The 17325-nt window shown below is 54.5% G+C and overlaps 3 protein-coding genes across 3 annotated transcripts in view; 1 reads left to right on the top strand and 2 right to left on the bottom strand.

Moving 5' to 3' along the window:
• Window positions 1–995: 995 nt before the first annotated feature.
• Window positions 996–6017, top strand: FOXC1 (forkhead box C1). Its single transcript, XM_064705378.1, has 2 exons — window positions 996–2964; window positions 6003–6017. Exon 1 carries the CDS (start codon window positions 1090–1092, stop codon window positions 2788–2790), a length of 1701 nt encoding a protein of 566 aa, XP_064561448.1. The 5' UTR covers window positions 996–1089; the 3' UTR covers window positions 2791–2964; window positions 6003–6017.
• A 206-nt stretch (window positions 6018–6223) lies between these two features.
• LOC135442920 (uncharacterized) lies at window positions 6224–7588 on the bottom strand. The gene is made up of 2 exons (XM_064703197.1): window positions 7196–7588; window positions 6224–6559 (listed from the first exon to the last, which is right to left on the bottom strand). Exons 1-2 carry the CDS (start codon window positions 7586–7588, stop codon window positions 6224–6226), a joined length of 729 nt encoding a protein of 242 aa, XP_064559267.1.
• Window positions 7589–14071: 6483 nt separating this feature from the next.
• The window catches only part of GMDS (GDP-mannose 4,6-dehydratase), a 407496-nt gene continuing 404242 nt past the window's right edge, over window positions 14072–17325 (bottom strand). The window contains exons 10-11 of the mRNA XM_064705379.1: window positions 15509–15577; window positions 14072–15048 (exon numbers count right to left, since the gene is read on the bottom strand). Coding sequence (XP_064561449.1) covers window positions 14986–15048; window positions 15509–15577 — 132 coding nt within the window. The 3' untranslated portion in view covers window positions 14072–14985. The remainder of the gene's footprint in view (window positions 15049–15508; window positions 15578–17325) is intronic.

The raw sequence follows: 17325 nt of genomic DNA on the forward strand, positions 1-17325 counted from the left end.
GCAGGGCAGTGGGGCTCGGGCGGGGTCGTCGCGCAAGATGCGCGGGCGCTGGAGGCTCCCCGCGGGTGCGCAGCGGCCTGAGAGAACGTGGGGCTCTGCGGCGCTCAGGGCGCCCGCGTGTGCCGTCGAGTGTGTGTGGCCGGTCCCCGAGCGCTACAACTCCCGAAGCTGCTGTGGGGATTTTTTTTTTCTTTCTATTTTTTTTTCTCCTCCCCGGTCTCTCCTTTTTTGTTTTTTTTTCCCTCCTCATTCAGAGCCCGGGGTGTCTCCCGGCCCTCATTGGCTGGCCCGGCTCGGCGGGGCGGAGCCGAGCCGCCTGCAAAAGGAGGAAAAGAAAAAAAAAAGAGAGGAAAAAAAAAAAAAAAGGGAGACCGAGAGAGGAGAGGGAGGGAAAAAAAAAGGAGAAAACTGTAAGTGCGTAAAAAAGTTCTCGCCGTGGTGACGGATGCTCAAAAGTTCAGGAGTTTTTCCGATGCTTCCCAAAGCAGCCTGCGACTGAAAAAGAGACTGAAAAAAAGCGAGAGGGAGAGAGAGAGGGAAACTTTGCACTGGGAGATCGGGAAGGTGGATTTTTTTCTTCTTCTGCTCGCTTAAAAAAGCCAACAAAACACATCCCTCTACTTTTGTCCCTCCTTTGCAGACAACTTGTTGCAGATCCCCGTGGAACAAGGAACTGGGAGCGTGGGAGCCTCTTTGCAAAGGTTTTATTTTCTTAATACTCTTTCTGCGTTTGGAAGTTGCTTTCTCCGCTGCGATTACTTTTTTTTTTTCTCCGCCGTTTTCTTTTTTAAAACATTTTCCCCCTTTTTTGTCCCCCCTCCTTTTTCCCCCCCTTTTTTGATTTTTTTCCCCCCTCCGCGTGGAGCGCGGGAGCTCGCCGGTGGGCTTTCCCGGGCGAAGAAGAGGAGGCTTTCGGCGCTGCCGTCGTTATTCTTCCTCCTTTTTTCCGCGCTCCGCCGGGGGGGTGGGGGGGTGGGGGTTGCCCGGCCGCCCGGTCCAGCTCGGTCCGCGGAGCGGCGGAGGGGTGGAGGGGGAAGGGACGCGCTGTTTGGTCCGGCGGGGAGGGTGGGGGAAAGCTGACGGGAGGACATGCAGGCTCGCTACTCCGTGTCCAGTCCCAACTCCCTAGGAGTGGTGCCGTACCTCGGCGGAGAGCAGAGCTACTACCGTGCCGCTGCGGCGGCGGCCGGCGGGGGCTACACGGCCATGCCGGCCCCGATGAGCATGTACTCCCACCCGGCCCACGAGCAGTACCCGGCCGGCATGGCCCGAGCCTACGGGCCCTACACGCCACCGCCGCAGCCCAAGGATATGGTGAAGCCGCCCTACAGCTACATCGCCCTCATCACCATGGCCATCCAGAACGCTCCCGATAAGAAGATCACCTTGAACGGGATCTACCAGTTCATCATGGAGCGGTTCCCTTTCTACCGGGACAACAAGCAGGGCTGGCAGAACAGCATCCGCCACAACCTCTCCCTCAACGAGTGCTTCGTCAAGGTGCCCCGCGACGACAAGAAGCCCGGCAAGGGCAGCTACTGGACCCTCGACCCCGACTCCTACAACATGTTCGAGAACGGCAGCTTCCTCCGCCGCCGCCGCCGCTTCAAAAAGAAGGACGCCGTCAAGGACAAGGAGGAGAAGGACCGCCTGCACCTCAAGGACCATGCCCCGCCGCGCCCGCCGCCGCCCGCCGCCGCCGCCGAACCCGAGGGCGGCCCCGCCGGGGGCAGCGCCGCGCCGCCGCCGCCGCCCGTCCGCATCCAGGACATCAAGACGGAGAACGGCACGGCCTCGCCGCCGCAGGCCGTGTCCCCCCCGGGCGCCGCGCCGCCGCTCGGCGCCGTGCCCAAGATCGAGAGCCCCGACAGCAGCAGCAGCCTCTCCAGCGGCGGCAGCCCCCGCAGCACCCTCCCCTCCAGCCGCTCCCTCAGCCTGGAGGCCCCCGAGCCCCCGCCGCCCCCGCCGCCGCCCCCGCCGCCTCCCCACCACCACGGCCCGGGCTTCAGCGTGGACAACATCATGACCTCGCTGCGGGGCTCGCCGCAGGCCGCCGCCGAGCTGGGCGCCGGCCTCCTGGCCCCCGCCGCCGCAGCCCCGCGCACCGGCATCCCGCCCGCCCTGTCCCTCGGGGGATACTCGCCGGGACACAGCTCCGTCTACGGCTCGCCCTGCGGCCAGGCGGCCGCCGGCGCCGCCGCCGGCACCTACCACTGCAACATGCAGGCCATGAGCCTTTACGCGGCGGCGGGCGGCGCCGACCGGCCCGGCCACCTGCCCTCCGCGGCCGCCAGCCCCGCCGAGGACCCGCTGCCCGAGTACGCGATGCCCTCGGGCGGCGGCGGCGGCGGCGGCGGCGGCGGGGCGGGGGGCGGCGGCGGCGGGGCGCTGGGGCACGGCGGGCTGGGCGGCGCGGCGGGCGGCCACCAGGAGGGGCACCACCCGCACCCGCACCAGGGCCGCCTGGCCTCCTGGTACCTCAACCAGGCGGCGGCGGCCGCGGCGGCGGCGGCGGCGGCGGCGGGGGAGCTGGGCCCGCTGGCGGGCGCGGCGGGCTACGCGGGGCCGCAGCAGGGCTTCGCCGCCGCCCCGAGAGAGGTGTTCGAGGCGCCGCGGCTCGGGCTGAGCGCCTCGCCGGGCGGCGGCGGCGGAGGAGGCAGCGGGGCAGGGGGCGGCGGCGGCGGCGGCGGCGGGGCGGGGGGCGGCGGGAGCTGTCAGATGGCCTTCCCCGGCAGCCAGCCGCTTTACCGCACCTCCGGGGCCTTCGTCTACGACTGCGGCAAGTTCTGAGCGCGCCCCGTCGCGGGGACACCGCGGGAACTCAGCTCCGCTCCGCTCCGCACCGCGCCTCCGGCCCTCGCAGCGCCCGCGGAGGGAAGCGGGCGCATCGCGCAAAGCTTTTGTACAGAGACAGCCCCAAAGCATGTCTTGGTTTGTTAAAGGACAGTGTTACTCCAATAACACGTAAGTTTTGTTTTTCTAATTGCTTTGAGAAATACTTTTTTTTTTTCCCGCCCCCCATCCCGCGCTCTTCCCCGTCCCTTAAGGTATTGTCATGCCCCGTGTTTAAAAGGGAGCGAAAAGTCCAGCGTAGAGTACCAGCTTCTTTCCCCCTCCCCTTCCTCTTCTACAAGGACTTGTTTTAAAATGTAAATTGCGACATAGTAATTTATTTTTAATTTGTAGTTGGATGTTGCGGACCAAACGCCAGAAAGTGTTTCCCCCTTTCCTGAAAAGTGACCTTATAATTGACTGAAACGCTGATTTTTTTCACTATATATAAAAAGGGAAACTGTATTAATCTTATTCTACCAATATTTTTCTTTTTTTTTTTTGTTGAAAATATTCTGAAGGTATTGCATTGTTTGTTTATTAATAAATTACCATTCAGTTGGAATGATCCTTTACACGTCTGTATATTTTAATGCTTTCATTTAGAGAGAGAGAAAGAAAGAGAGGGAAAAGGGATTTCATAACTAACTTTTGTCGCTGGAACAGCTTGTTCCCCTCCGCACAAATTCCAAAGACCATTTAGGAACTGCCAGGTCGAAAAATCCCTTTTCAGTCTCTTCTGCAATATGTTCCACTTAGTCAGCTCGCCTTATCCGCTAGGAAAAAAATACTTTCCCATGGCAGCTCTGAGTTGGCAAATAAACAAACACGTTTTCTTAGCAATTAATGGCAAGACCTGGAAACATTTGACCATACACAGTAGTATGGCGACATTACGTTGTTTTAAATGATATGCCTATGTAAGGATATATTAAGTGATAAGTCCGAGGTAGAAGTGCATGCACTAGATTCCAGACCATGTGTAACTGTATATGTCGAGCTATCGATCGCTCTGTGTGTGTTTCAAATGTATTTATATCTAGGATTTACATATGTACCTATATTTAAAGAAGGATTACGTATTTATTTATAGTTTCATATACGTATTGCATTTTTTTCTAAACTCCAGTGTATAGCAGATGCCAAATAATCTGTAGTACGTGTACTCTTAAATATAATGCCAGCATATAAATTACTGCTTCTTAGAAGTGATAGCAAAGCGTGCAATCACATCAGTGAAGCCGCTTCTGTAACACATAAAGTTCTATTTAATTTTGGGGCCGAGGGGCAAGAGTAGTAGTGTTAAAGGGTACTTGTACAGTCTACCCTTACACCTTTACAGCTCTGCATTACTCCCGTCCTTCAGGGACTTCACTGGTCTGCGTCTCAATTGCTCGGACAGATTATTTTTCAAATATTTTGTGGGGGCGAATTTTTCTTATATAGTTGCTTGGGTGCTGTTTTGGTTTGGTTTTTCTTTCTTTTTTTTTTTCTTTCTTTTTTTTTTTCTTCTCCTTACCTCCCTCAGTTTTCCTCAAATTGGAAAAAAAAATATATATTACCAGGGTAGCAAATGAGTGCTGCACAGACTGGCATCTTGTCAGATCAAGAATTCTACCTTCTGGACAATTTACTATTAAGAACCTACGATCAGTGGGGATCACCTTCCCCTTTTGTAAGTAACCACCAAAATGCAATAAATCCATTAACTTAAAAGAACCGGCCTTGTCAGTCAGACTTGGAAATAAGTTTATTTGATTACAGACATTTAAGGCCTAAAATCTGCTTTCAAGATAATACAGTTTCCTATCAGAATCTCTTATCTAAAGGCAACACTTAGCAGTAATTGCTGTTGCATTGTTAAGGGTTACACTGTAAATAAATACAAAGGTATTTACAGTTCAACCTTATTACCTCGCTTTTGAGCTGTGCTTCCTTCCAAAGCAATAGTCCCATGTTTAGAAAACACCTCCAGCAGATGGAATGAACCGGGGGGAGTGTGTCTTCTTAGAACGCGTGGGCTTAGAACACGTTTATTTAAGTATGGCGTAGTCTTTGCTTTTTCGTGCTAGTACCTCTACGAAGATTACCGGGTGCCTTTATTTACATTTATTTGTTTGCTGAGTTGGGTAAGAGAACCTTAAACGCTCCATCGCTCAGTTGTGGTAAAGCTGATGAGGAGGACGAGCAAAGCTGAGCGCCTTCGCTCCGGGGATATATTTTAATTTCTGCTCCCCGTTTTTCACTCGTAAAGGGAAACAAAATGTTACCAATTCTCGGTCGGGCTCACTTTCTGCTCCGCACCGTCCCTCTCCCGGTTCCGAGCGGGGGCAGCGAGCTGGCGGCTCCCGCCCACCGCCGCCTCCTTGGGAGCGGGGCTGCAGCGCCGGAGGCACGGTGGGGCTCTCGCTGCCTTACGCCCCCGCTCCCCCTCGCTGCAGAGGGGACCCTCGCCGGGGCAGCTCCCTCTGCCTTGGCACATGGGTTTGCCAGCGGGGTGGCTGCATAATAAGACCATTCCAGCCCCCCGTCATGTATTAAAAATAAAATTTAAAGAAGGCAGAGGGTAGAGGCGATTGAGCCTGCTATTTGCCTGTTATTTTTGTTGCGATCAGGCGCCGGCTTTCCTGTAGTTTAGGTTTTCTCAGCGGTCAGGGTGTTTGTGGCGAAAATAAATAGTGGGGAGCGCAGTTGTCAGCCCGGCTTGTTTAATAACCCGTTGCATTGTCAGTGGTGCTGCTCGGCTGGGGAAGCTGGGGGGCCGTGCGAGGCTTGAACAAGTGCCGTGTGTAATTACTGCTAATGCTCGGGGCGGTGCGCGGCCCTCTGCCGCGGGGCGGCCGCGCAACTTGCGCTGCCCGTGGCCCTGGCTGCAAAAGGGCGGGGGGTGCGGGCTCGGCGGGCCGGGAGGGCGGCTCGCACTCGGGGAGGGGGCACAGGGAAACTTCCCTCTCGGCCTCAGGTAGGTCGTGTCGGGATCTTCTGCCCCCGGAGGGGATCCCTTTCCTGCAGTGACGTGCGTGGTGGCGGCGGAGGTCACCTCCTGCTTCTCGGTGTGACGAGCTGGCTCACCGCACACGCGTGCCTTCGTCTTGAGTTTTAAAAACACTGTTTTATTTAAATTATTATCACAATCATAATCATTATCTTTTTTCTCCCGCTCCCCACAGAAATTGATCACAACGAAAATAAGGTTAGCAGTGCTGGCTGTCCCCGAGGCAGGCAGATGAAGGTGCGGGCTTGGTCGCGGGAGCCCCGCCGGGCGCGCAGCCCGGTACGGCGGGTCCCTGCGCGACATTGCACGGTCGGGGGTCGGCACCTCTGGTCTCTGCCGGGCCGGAGCCTTCGTCGTGAGGCAGCTGCTGGGATGGGGAAAGGCCGAGCGGGCTCGCTAGAAACCTTCCCGGGCTGGGGCAGCGTGATGGGAGGCAGGGAGCGGGGCATCTGCCACCGTGAACTGCAGGCGTGGGGCCCAGCGTCGGGCACGAACCCTTGTTCCTCCTGTGCTTCCCTCCTCTTGCGCACAGGAGGCAAACCCGAGCGAGCGTGTCTTCTGACCTGCGATTGTCTCCCAGCAGAACTGGGCCTGCCCTGAACGCCACAGGAGATGCGGTGCGACCTTGCGCAGCGGTGGGCACGGGACGTGCGCTGAGAGGTGTCCCCGTAAGGCCTCGACATCTGTGGTGACAGCCCCTACAGCAAACGGGGACACTTGGCCCAGCCATGCCTGCGGAGAGGTCATTTAGGCGCCAGGTTAGAACGGCGCTTTGTGGTGTTTTTGTTTTTTTAGCTCAAACTGATCTTTTTAGTTTTCCAAACTGTTGCTTTGCTTTTCGTCTATAAAACAAAACAACTTTTTTTTTTTTTTTTTTTTTTAATAGATTTGAGGAACCATTCCATTTTCATGGTGGTTCTGGTGGTTTCTCTTGTACTCGCTCATCTGTCACTTAAACTGTGGAAAACGTAGAGAGGAGGAATATTCTCCTTTCGAAGTTTCCTCCTTAGAATTTCTTCTTAAAGTAATTGCAGTTCCTATTATGTTCCTATTATGCAAAGGTCATAATCAAAAATAGCAGAGAAATGCATGCAGATAGTCGAGAGGGCATGGATTGAAACCCCTTCCCTACCGCCACAGGACAGGTCAGATGGAGAACGTGGTGGGACTGTTTTGTGGATGGAGACATTAATTGAGTGGTTCCAAATCGGCGTTTTATGATATCTGGGGCCCTTTCTGATAGCCAAGAAGTTCGGGAAAGGCGTTTCGAAGTTAGCAGCTATTTTCATAGCCGGGTTCAACTTCGTAACGCTGTTGGTAACTCTGGGGCTGCAGCGCTTTGACCAGCTGCCTGTACGCTGCTCTCACCTCCCCAAAAGCACGCCGCTGGAGCAGGACGAGCTTAGAGTTTCGCCCTGTCCTCTGGAGGCTTGGCTTGGGCGTTTCGGGCGAGTCGCGCTTGGCGCAGGCAAAAGCTGCTGCGAGTTGTGCGGGTTGTGCGGGAGGCAGCGCGGGAAAGGAGCGGTGGCGCACGCTCGGGGGCTGCGCGCCTCTCCGCGCCCGCGTAGAGATGAGCGTGAGGTAAAAGTGCTCAGTCTTCATTACGTCGTTGATTGCGTAGGCAAAAGCGTGTAGCGCCGAGGCGCGCACATGGCTCCAGCGCACAGAGCAGGAGAGCTGCGGTGCGGTGCGGCCCCTGGAAGCTCTCCCCCGTCCGCTTCCCGAAATAAACCATTTCAACAGCGGCGGGTAATCGAACATTAGCTTTCAATTAATTTCACTCGTAAAGTAATTTAAACTCCTTCGCATACTCAGTCCCTTTTCCCCGTCTCCCTGTGCTGGGACCAGGCGTGTTGGCTAAATTCATCTGCATTTTGAGATGAGCTAATCTTTTGATTAGGTTTTTTCGGATTTTTTCTTTGGGGGGCGGGAGTTGTTGGAGTCGTTTTTGTTTTGTGGATTTTGGTGGGGTTTTTTAGGCTAGGCGGGAGATGAGGAGCACGGTGGTGGGCGCTGTCAGGGCGTGCGAGGCTGAGCTGTGGCTGCGCGGGGGCACAGGTAGCGCGCAGCCGGGGTGGCGCGGAGGGCGCGCTCAGGTTTGCGCGGTGAGATGCGCAAGAGGCTGGCGAGCCTTGGCTGTGCTCTAAGGAACCGCTCGGAGCTCCCCAGGGACGTGCGCGGGTTTCGGTCCCGTATTTCGGTCACAAGCTCGCGGGCTGGGAGGGCACTAGTCATCATTCCCGTATCGGTCCCCCCCCAGCTTTTTTTTCCTTTTCCCTTCTGCCTCGCCTCCCCGGCGTCTTGTCTGTTGTGAATCCGCCCCAAAGGTGGTGCGGTGCCACGGTGAGCGTAGCCCTCCTGGTTTAATTACGCTGGGGCTCATAAAGCCATTCGCTTCTTTCCAAAGTAATAAACAAACGTCGCGTTAGGTCAAGATTGATGGTGTCCATGCAATAAAAACGGGCCAGGTCAGGAAGGAATAAAATTCAATCAGAGCTCGCGGAATCATTTTTCAGGGGACAGAAAGACAGAAAAGGAGACGGGGGTCAAGGGAGACGATGTCGCCATTCACAACACACCAGCCGGGAGGGAGGAGGGCGAGGGTTAACGAGCGATTGTTTTTTATCAAGCGGAGCCTAATTGAACGAAACAATAGCCGCATGGAGGGGGGTGGAGGGGGAGAGGCCCGGCTCCTTACCCGGTAGTTGCGGGGCCGGGCGGCAGCCCCGTACCCTGGTGGAGGCACCGGGGAGCCCTCGCAGCGCTGCTGTGCCCCCCATTCCCCCTTAAAATGGTACACACGCACCTGGGGCAGCGGGCAGGCCTTGTCCTAGGCAGGGGCTGGCCGTGCAGGTAGCGTGAGCAATAGATCGGGTGCCTGGGGGACCACTGGGAGGACCCCTCATTTGCTAACGAGGCATCCTAAAAGCCCTGCTTGGACTGCCGGAGGAGTAAGCCCCAGAACTCCCGGGGGTGACTCCGGCTGGTCCGGCCGGAGCGGGAGCCCTCCGTGCCATTTGGGACTAATCCCTTGAGCGTAGTTCGGTGCTGAGGCTGCTGGCGCCCAGCAATTTGGCAAGCGGCTGCGAGGTGCTGCTCGCCGGACCCCCGACGGCCGGGGGGTGCCGGGCTCGGAGGAACAGGCCCGTCGGAGGGCTGTGGTGCTCAGGGAAGAGACGGCAGCACAGCATCGTGGGGAAGGCCCTGCGATCCGAGGGACAGCTTTTTGTCCTGGTCTGCTACGCCAGTGTTCTGTGCTGCGCGGGCCTGGGAAGTAGCTGGCAGTCTCCCTCCCTCCTTTAAGCAGGCAGGGTCTTTGGGAGGTGGGGGGAATTTCTCCCTCACCCCGTGAATCTATTTTACACACCTCTGCGACCTTCTAGGCCCGTAGCTTGTGCCTTGCTTAGCATGCGTGTGCCACAAAATAATGGCTGTTAAACAGCGCCGGGACGGAGAGTGAAGGGAAGGCAGCCCGAGCTACAGGTGAGGGCTCTCAGGATCTCCGTCTGAAAGAGAACTGGGTGTTCGGCAATATTTTTTTTTGCCCCCTAAACGAACACAGCTTGAAACGACTTGGGTGGGCAGAAGGGAACAATTTGTGAGCCAGAGAGCAAAGTGAGATGGGCAGGCAGCCGGCCCACAACTTACCTGCTGGAGACTTTCACCTGACCTTTAGGTGTCAGGGGGCTTGGTTGTGCCGTGTATCACCCCACGTTCAGGTCAGATGCTTTAGATTGCGTTCAGCAGAATTAAAACAACAACAGTGAAAACCCCAAACTGGAATCCCCCCTCCTTTCCAGCCCCCATCACCTCTGGGGAGAATCCAGGAAAACCAACACATTTAGAACCATTAACTCTTAAAATAGCTGAATTTCCTCCAGTAGAAAAAACGCAAATTATTACACTCACGAGTTCAGGATATTTATATATTATATGAATCGATGAATAAACAGGTCATATCACTATAACCATCATCCCTCGGAAGGCAAGTGCTCGGATCAGGAAAAAAAGGCCATAAACGTTTTTCCCAAAATGTTCCTGGAATTTATTTACTTGCCAGAACATTTAAGCTGCCGAGTTTAATTTCTTCCCTTTTATTCCTCTTTTTTCTCCCTTTTTTAAAAAATAAATATTTAAAACAAGGAAAAAGAAGAATGTTTTCCATTGAACGATAATGTAAAAGTACTGATAATATCGTCCGTAGCAGAAGAGAATTGTTTAAACAATGTCGGTGCCTGCAAGATTGCGCAGTATAAATACATTCCCAGCGCCGTTTTGATGCGGGTTTCGAGAGAAACTCTATTTTCTGCATGTGTTCTGTGTGTGCATTTTCCCCGGTCCGGTTGTGCTGAGGCTGAAGCCGTAAGCGGGCGGAGGACACGTCGCCCTGCCAGCCCCGGGCCGGGCATGCCCGGCTGCCCGCAGCGTGGGACGGGGCCGGGCGCTCGCACACCTCGCCCCTGCCAGCGAGGAGCTGCTCGCCGTTCTCCCCAGGCGAGGATTTATGAAAGTGCTGGCGGCCAGCGCTTCTAGCCTCGCCTCTCAAGGATGGGGTGGATTTAAAACCGAATAACGAATTGCAGAAAAATTATGACTTTCTCCCGACGCCATTTCCCACCCCCCAAGCGCTCCGCCGGGGGGGTGGGACGGTGATGTCCGCGGAATGCACCGGTGCGAGCTCATTAGCAAAGCAAAGGTTGCAATTAGAGTCTGCTGCTGCGAAGCGACCTCTCCCCCGCCCGCCTCTCCTTTAGCCCCCATCACCAAATAATTGCAAAGTATCTGTTGATGTTTTTCTTCCACCCGTCAAAACGTTGGAGCCCTGCCTGCTCCAGGGCTCCGTCCTGGTTTTGTTGTGTCTGGAGACAATGCTCAGCCAGCGAACCCTCAGAGGTGAAGGGGGGTCACAAGGGGAGGCAGGAGCGCGGCCCTGAGAGCCGACGGGGGCCTCCCCTTGCCTCCCACCCCTGCAAAGCTGCCACCCGCAGGCGGGAGGGGCGGCGACCCCCGCCCGGTGCCCCTCTCCCCGCGCTGCTCCGGGGCAGCCCCGAGCGCGCCTTCCCGGCCGGGCGAGCAGCGGGAAGAGGATGTGACCCTCATGTCCGCCCGGGGGGACGTGGCTGCTTTATGTGCAAGGCGTCGGGGGGAGGTGGTGGCGGGGCAGACTCTTCCATTCTCCCAATTTACACCTAAATTTTATTTTTCTAAATACCTTGCAGCGCTCGATGCGTCTCCGAGAGCCACCAGGGCCGGCCGCAGAGCCTCTTTCCACCACCCCCCTAAGCCGTGTTGGAGCCCGAGGAGCGGGGCTGCGTTGCCTTCAGCCCCCGTGTGCTTTTACCCTTCGGGCTTGCGCTCCAAGCTTCGAGACGTATTTTTAGATGGCGCTGGCGGTTTTGCCCTGCGACCCCGCGGAGAGCCCCGTCGCTTTGTCTCGCCGGCTTTCCGCACCGGGGCCGGGCGGAGGGCGGCGGGCGGGCCCGCTGTGTCGCCGGCGGGCCCTGGGGCAGCGCCGACCCCCGGCCCGGCCGCTGGCAGGAGTGCCAAGGGCTTGTGCTCCCCTGGGGCCACTCCACCTCAGCCCCCGCCGCGCTCCTTGCTGCCTGAAAGCCCACGAGTCGCCTGAAAGGCCTCCAGAGAAGGGAAAAAAAGTTTTAAAAGGGCTCTCGTGGTACTTTTACCGTTGTCACGACAGGTTCTGGGGAAGGGTAGAGGCCCGTGCGGCGGAGGCGAGGGCTGAGTTATGGCTCAGAGACGCGGTGCGGCGGCGGCGGCGCTGACAGGCGGCGGGCGCGGGGGAGCGGGCCCGGCCGTCGCTGCTCGTAATTCCTGGCGCTGCCGGGCAGGGAGCCGCAGGCAGGGCCAGGCCGGCCTTCCCCACCGGGCCCCAGCCCTGTGCAGCTCGCTGGGCAGCAGCTGGGCCCTCTCTCCTCTCCCTGCCCACCCGAGTCCCCTGTTCCTGACGGGGCGCACTCCCGGGCAGCCCGCACCACCCAAAGCTGCCATTGCTACCCTGCTTCTCCCCGTAGCAGCGGCGCGGGGTGAACTCTCCTCTTCCCACAGGCTGCCCGGGCGGGGACCCCCGAAAGAGTCCCGGGCCCGTATTCCCGGCTCCGGACAGTGCAGGGTGTGTATAGTCAGGCCCTGGCCACCAACCGGCCTTTCCCGGCCGGTGCCATAGCGGTTCCGGGAGAGGTAAAACCCACCTTGTCTTTCGCTTTGTTTCGTGCTGCTGCTGCGGATGGTTGGAAGCTTGCGAAAGATGCGAAGGACTGGGGGCCTGCTCGGTTATTCACTACTGGAGCTGCTCTTTTCCATTAACGAAGCTGCAGTGTCTCCATATGAGACCAGAGACGGGCAGAGCGGGAGTGTATCTTTCGATCCTGCTCGCAGAAAAACGCTTGACGTGCACACGAAACTGATGTAGAGAACACAAGTCTGTAGCTGGTGTATCAGCTACATATAACATATCATCTCTCTAAGTTGAAGCTTGTTAGTGGTTTGTTTTGTTTTGCCTGCAAGTTATTATTTATTTCGTTTTCAAGACGTGGTCCCGTGGTCAAAGAGCGGTACTTTAGGAGCAATTAAGAATCAGGCAGGAAGGTAGTGTTAGGGGAACCGAAAAGCAGTTCTGACCTTTGCCAAATGGTAGAAAGGAGTGGGGCAGTGTACATTTTGTCCTGTCATGACCAGGATCTTTTTTTGTTTTGTCCCTACAAAGGCAGCAGAAAGACACCCAGCACCAGGCCACCGCGAGGGACTTCTTGGTCTAGAATCAGTTTTCACTTTCCCATCTTTTTCCCAATTTGTTCTCCAATATAGACAGAGAAACCAGAGAACGAAAATGCTTCTCTGGAGTGTGCTACGGTGAGAGATGCCAAAGAAAAGACCCTGAAGTCGAAGCTCCCAGTCCTCGGCAGAGACGTGTAAGCTAATATTCAGATGTACCAGCAAGCCTGCTAGTGAATCACTGTAAGCGAAAAAGTAGTTTGCTGCCATAAAAAAACGCCTTCCCATAAAAGCGCTGGAATACTTTTAAAAATGATTATTCCGCTCGCCACCAAAGACCCTCCACCCGCAGCCCGTGACCGCCTGGCCGACGCGCTGAGGCGGGCGCAGCCCTCGGTACGGCCGGGCAGAGGGAGCTCGCCCCCTCCGCTCCCCTCCCCTTCCCTCCACCGCCCTCCGCGGCCCCGGGGCGGGGGGGACAGCGCTGGGCACGGGAGAGCCGCCCGGCCGTGGCAGGGTGCGGAGGCAGCCGCAGTGGGTGCCCACGGCACAGGGGCGAGCACGTCCCGCCGGGGCTGTGCAGCAGATCCACGCGGGGTGAACGCTGCGGAAGAGCGCAGCTAATGCATGGACATGCGCCCACGGGAAGGGGGATTAGTGCTGGTTTACTCTTAAAAATAAAGCGGGGGGCAGCAGTGGAGTCGTACCCGTTCGAGGAGAAAAACACCCAAGGAGGGTTTTTATAAATATACCCACCGAAAGTGAGTGGCAATGTGTGTGTGATGCCGTAGGGAGGTCCAGGCCTCCAGACTGAGTGTCCGTGACCTGCTCGGCGTTGGTCTGTGCTGGAAGGGCCCCAAGGGTGCCGCGGGAACTGCGTGCGGGCTGGAGAGCCTCACACGCGTGGGGAAATGTAATAGGGACATCCTTCTGTGTCCGCAGCCCCCTCTCCTCTCCGCCTTCGGGCTCCTACTCTGTGCACCTGTAGGCAGGGTCTCAAGCAGCGGCCGGGCTCCCACGTTTCCCTTTCCCCACTCGCGCTTTGGAAGGAACAGCCCCAAAGGAAGCGGTGGCTCCGGTTGCCCGGGCGCCCTCCGCTCCGCGCCGCGCATTTCCCGCGGCACCTCCGGCAAATGCAGCCCTTGGAGAGCGGAGCACGGAGCATCCTCCCGGCTCCCCCGGGGCTGCTCTCCCTCCTGTCACCTGCATCACTTCCATCATGGAACCGCTCCCGGGCACAGCTACCCCCCCATCCCGCGATTGGATTCCTTTTAACAGGGGTCCCCCCTAGACGAAGTTAAAAAGCAGGAGATGCACTTGAAGCAAGTGTATCTCCTGTGTGCCTCCCTCCTGTGAATCTTGCTCTTTGCTCACTTCCAGGCATAAAGTTAAAATGATGGGAGTAATTGGTGGGTGGAAGATCCTAAACCAACGGGAAATGTATGGGCTTGACGACCTCTGGATAACCCAGGTACCTTGGCACAAAAAGCAAAAAAATATTTACTCACCTTGAAGTTTCTATGTTTTTTAAAGCTTTTTTTATTTATTTAGTTTTTATTTCTTAAGTCATCTTTTGAAATGTTTCAGGCTCCTGTCTGAGGTTTAATTATAGTAAGCAGGAAGAGGGTGGAAGGGGAATGGTTTGATTCTTGGGGGAGGGGGTCAAAAATCAAAACACCCTAATCTCCCCGGATTGAGAAGGTGCTGGACAAAAAGGCTTTCTGTGACTCATGCACACTCTGAAATGAAGATCTGAAAAACATATACAAGCCCCAGCTTGACTGGTTTGAAAGCGATTCCAGCAATTAGGAATTAATTCAGCATGGTCAAAAGGCGATTTCACTGCGAGTTATATCAAGTTATCCAAACTTTTACAGAGTTCAGGTGCTGGGAATGGGCTGCTGGGGTGGAGGTAAGGCTGCAGGAAAGAAAAACAAGGAGTGTTCAGGAAAGGCAGAAAGGGCAAGCTGTGGAACAAGGTCTGGAGGCATGGGTGAGCCCATGTTTGCACCAAAGGTCTGCTGATGTGGAGAAGGGAGGAGTGGGGGGCAGGGAATGTTTTTTTTTCTCAAATGGGATTAAGTACTAAAAATGTGCTGGAGGTTCTACAGAATAGAAAGACAAGTCTCAACTAAAAATGAAATCAATGGGTTTGGCTGATCAATTTTTCAGGTACAGTATGATCCTTCCCCAGTTAGTGTCCGAAGACAAATTTAGCCCAGGCAGAGCTGGCCCTGGGATGATATATGGGGCAAGAGGCACTGGGAGGATGTAGAGGGTGGAGGCAGGAATAAAACTGGTCTTTTAGACACAGGCAGGCCAACAATAAAACCATCACAGGGAGGGCCAGCTGCCCACCCTGGTGGCTCATGGCAGTGCTGGCCATCTGTGGCATGGCTCCTGTGATGCCTGCTGGGCCCAGCCAGGGCTCAGGCGTTGGGGTTGTTCCTCATGAGCTCCACGTCAGCGTCCACCATCTCCCTCACCAGCTCCTGCAGGAAGGAGAGAGACAGATGAGGCCCCAGTGCAGGGACAAATGGCAGCATGTCAGGAATGCCCCTGAGCATGACAAGCTCCCCCTGGCCCCCACAGCAGAACCAGGACAGGACAGGGCTTTGTTGGGCCCTTCCCACAGCAGAACCAGGAGATGATTTTGGGGCTTTGTTGGGCCCTCCCAGAGCAGAACCAGGAGATGATTTGGGGGCTTTGTTGGGCCCTAAAGAGCAGCCCTGGCCCAGGCCCGGGTGTGTCAGTGTGCTGCTGTGCCCTGGGATGCCCACTGCTGCCACAGTGTGCTTTCTGCAGAGCAAGGATCCATGCAGAGGCACCCAAAATGGGGTTTCTCAGGGTGCCCAGGTCACCCCACACAGAGGTGTCCCCCTTCCTTTCCCCTCTCTGGGAATTGTTTATAGGATGTGAATACCCAGCACGTACAACAGAAGGACCACTCACATCAAACGTGACTCTGGGCTTCCAGTTCAGCTTTTGCCTGGCTTTGGTGCAGTCTCCTTGCAGAAAATCCTGTGGAAAAGAAGAGAGAGGCACTGCAAGGATCGCTACCTTCCCCATCCTGATGGCCTTCCCATTGCTCCTGCTTCCCTGTGGGCTGAGTGTGGTCTCTCACTATTGGACTCTCCCAAGGACAAATTATTTCTCTTGAAGATGCAATTTTAGTGGAAGCTCATATGCCTATTAAATCAGCAGGAGGCAGCATCCTTTTGCCAGGCTATTTCAGACCGAAAGAGTTATTTTTTGTGTGTACATAGAGGGCTTGAACTCCAGCCTTACAGCCATACAACATGAACATTTTATAAGACGTTATTGTACATCTTAGTCAAGCTAGAGAATGAGCTGAATCAAATTATTTCCCCCTGTTTGTTTAAATAATATAAATCACAGAGCAAAAAAGGCACCTAGTCTCTTTCAAATAAAAACATGATCACTGACAAACGATGCTGAAAGATTGTTATGGGTGTGGGAAACCACATGCAACACCAGTAAACATCCAGCTTTTGAATGTGTATATATTTTTTCCTAGAGTATTTTGAGTGCAAATAAAAGTCTAAATATCTCATAAATGAAAAGAAATTGCCTTGAAATCATTACAGAAACCAAGACTTTGGTCAGGTTCACCTTACTGTTCAAGTATCCTTAAAAGAGCTACCACACCAAAACAATCCCACAACCAGTCATCAAACATAATGTAATAAAATTAAACAAAGACAAAATCTCCTTTAACTGCATTTCTAATTGAATACAAAAACTGGCTGTATCTTTCTTTAAAATTGGAAGACAGCGTTTAAACAGTTAGCATTTTCCAAATGTATGTGTTGATTGAATAAAATATATCATCTCTTCTCACAAGCTGTGTATCTTTGTGGCAATAAATAATAAAATTATATGTGTCTAGGTATAAAGAAATCAAAACAAACCCAGCTTGGTTACAGAACAACAAAGCTAAGGCTGAATTCTCCTCTTTCATTTGACTTTATGGTGGTAACACAGCAAGCTTTCCAGAAAAATGCAAGAACTGCTTTTTCTCTCCCTCTTCCACCCTCTGACCAGTGGTGGAGTTAAGGAGCATTTTGTGAATGTAGATTTTTTTTTTTTAACTTGTAATACTGCATGCTACATTTTTCAGATGCTCTCTGTTATCTTATGTTGTTCAGGTCATGTTAACTGCCAAAATCACCTCATCCTGTGCAGTAAAATGTAGGAAATTCTTCTTCATAATTGTGCACAAGAAAGCTAGACAGTGTGCTTCCAGGAGCAGAGGAAATCCACCAGAGGAAATATGGCACTGAAGCAGGGGATGTGGAACAAACACGTCTGCTGAGACTTATTCCAGGCAGCAGTTTTACTAGCTCAGTCTTTAGGCTAAAAAGCATTTCATCCTGCCTTCAGAAGAGAGTAAACAGATGGATCAGAACAAAATGATATGAAAATTTAAAAAGTGCCATGATTTCCTTAAATTAGACTAAATGATTTCCTACTGCAGCCCTATAATGGGCTTTTTGAAACTGCAGCAGACATTTGAGGCCAAGTCATGCAAAACTGCATCAACTTGAGGGATCCCCTGGAGGGTCGTGTGAATATGGATTGCAGAATCTGGTTTGAAATGGGAAAGACGCCCATTAACTTTGATAAAATTTGGATCAGACTCTAACGTGCTCACGGAGGTATGTCTTTTATCTGGAGTTCAGTTAATTTACATACACGTGTATATAGATGTGTCTGGAAACAAGGAAATCCTTCATAAAACAATAATT

This window comes from Zonotrichia leucophrys, chromosome 2, assembly GCF_028769735.1.
Source record: "Zonotrichia leucophrys gambelii isolate GWCS_2022_RI chromosome 2, RI_Zleu_2.0, whole genome shotgun sequence".
Taxonomy (NCBI): domain Eukaryota; kingdom Metazoa; phylum Chordata; class Aves; order Passeriformes; family Passerellidae; genus Zonotrichia; species Zonotrichia leucophrys.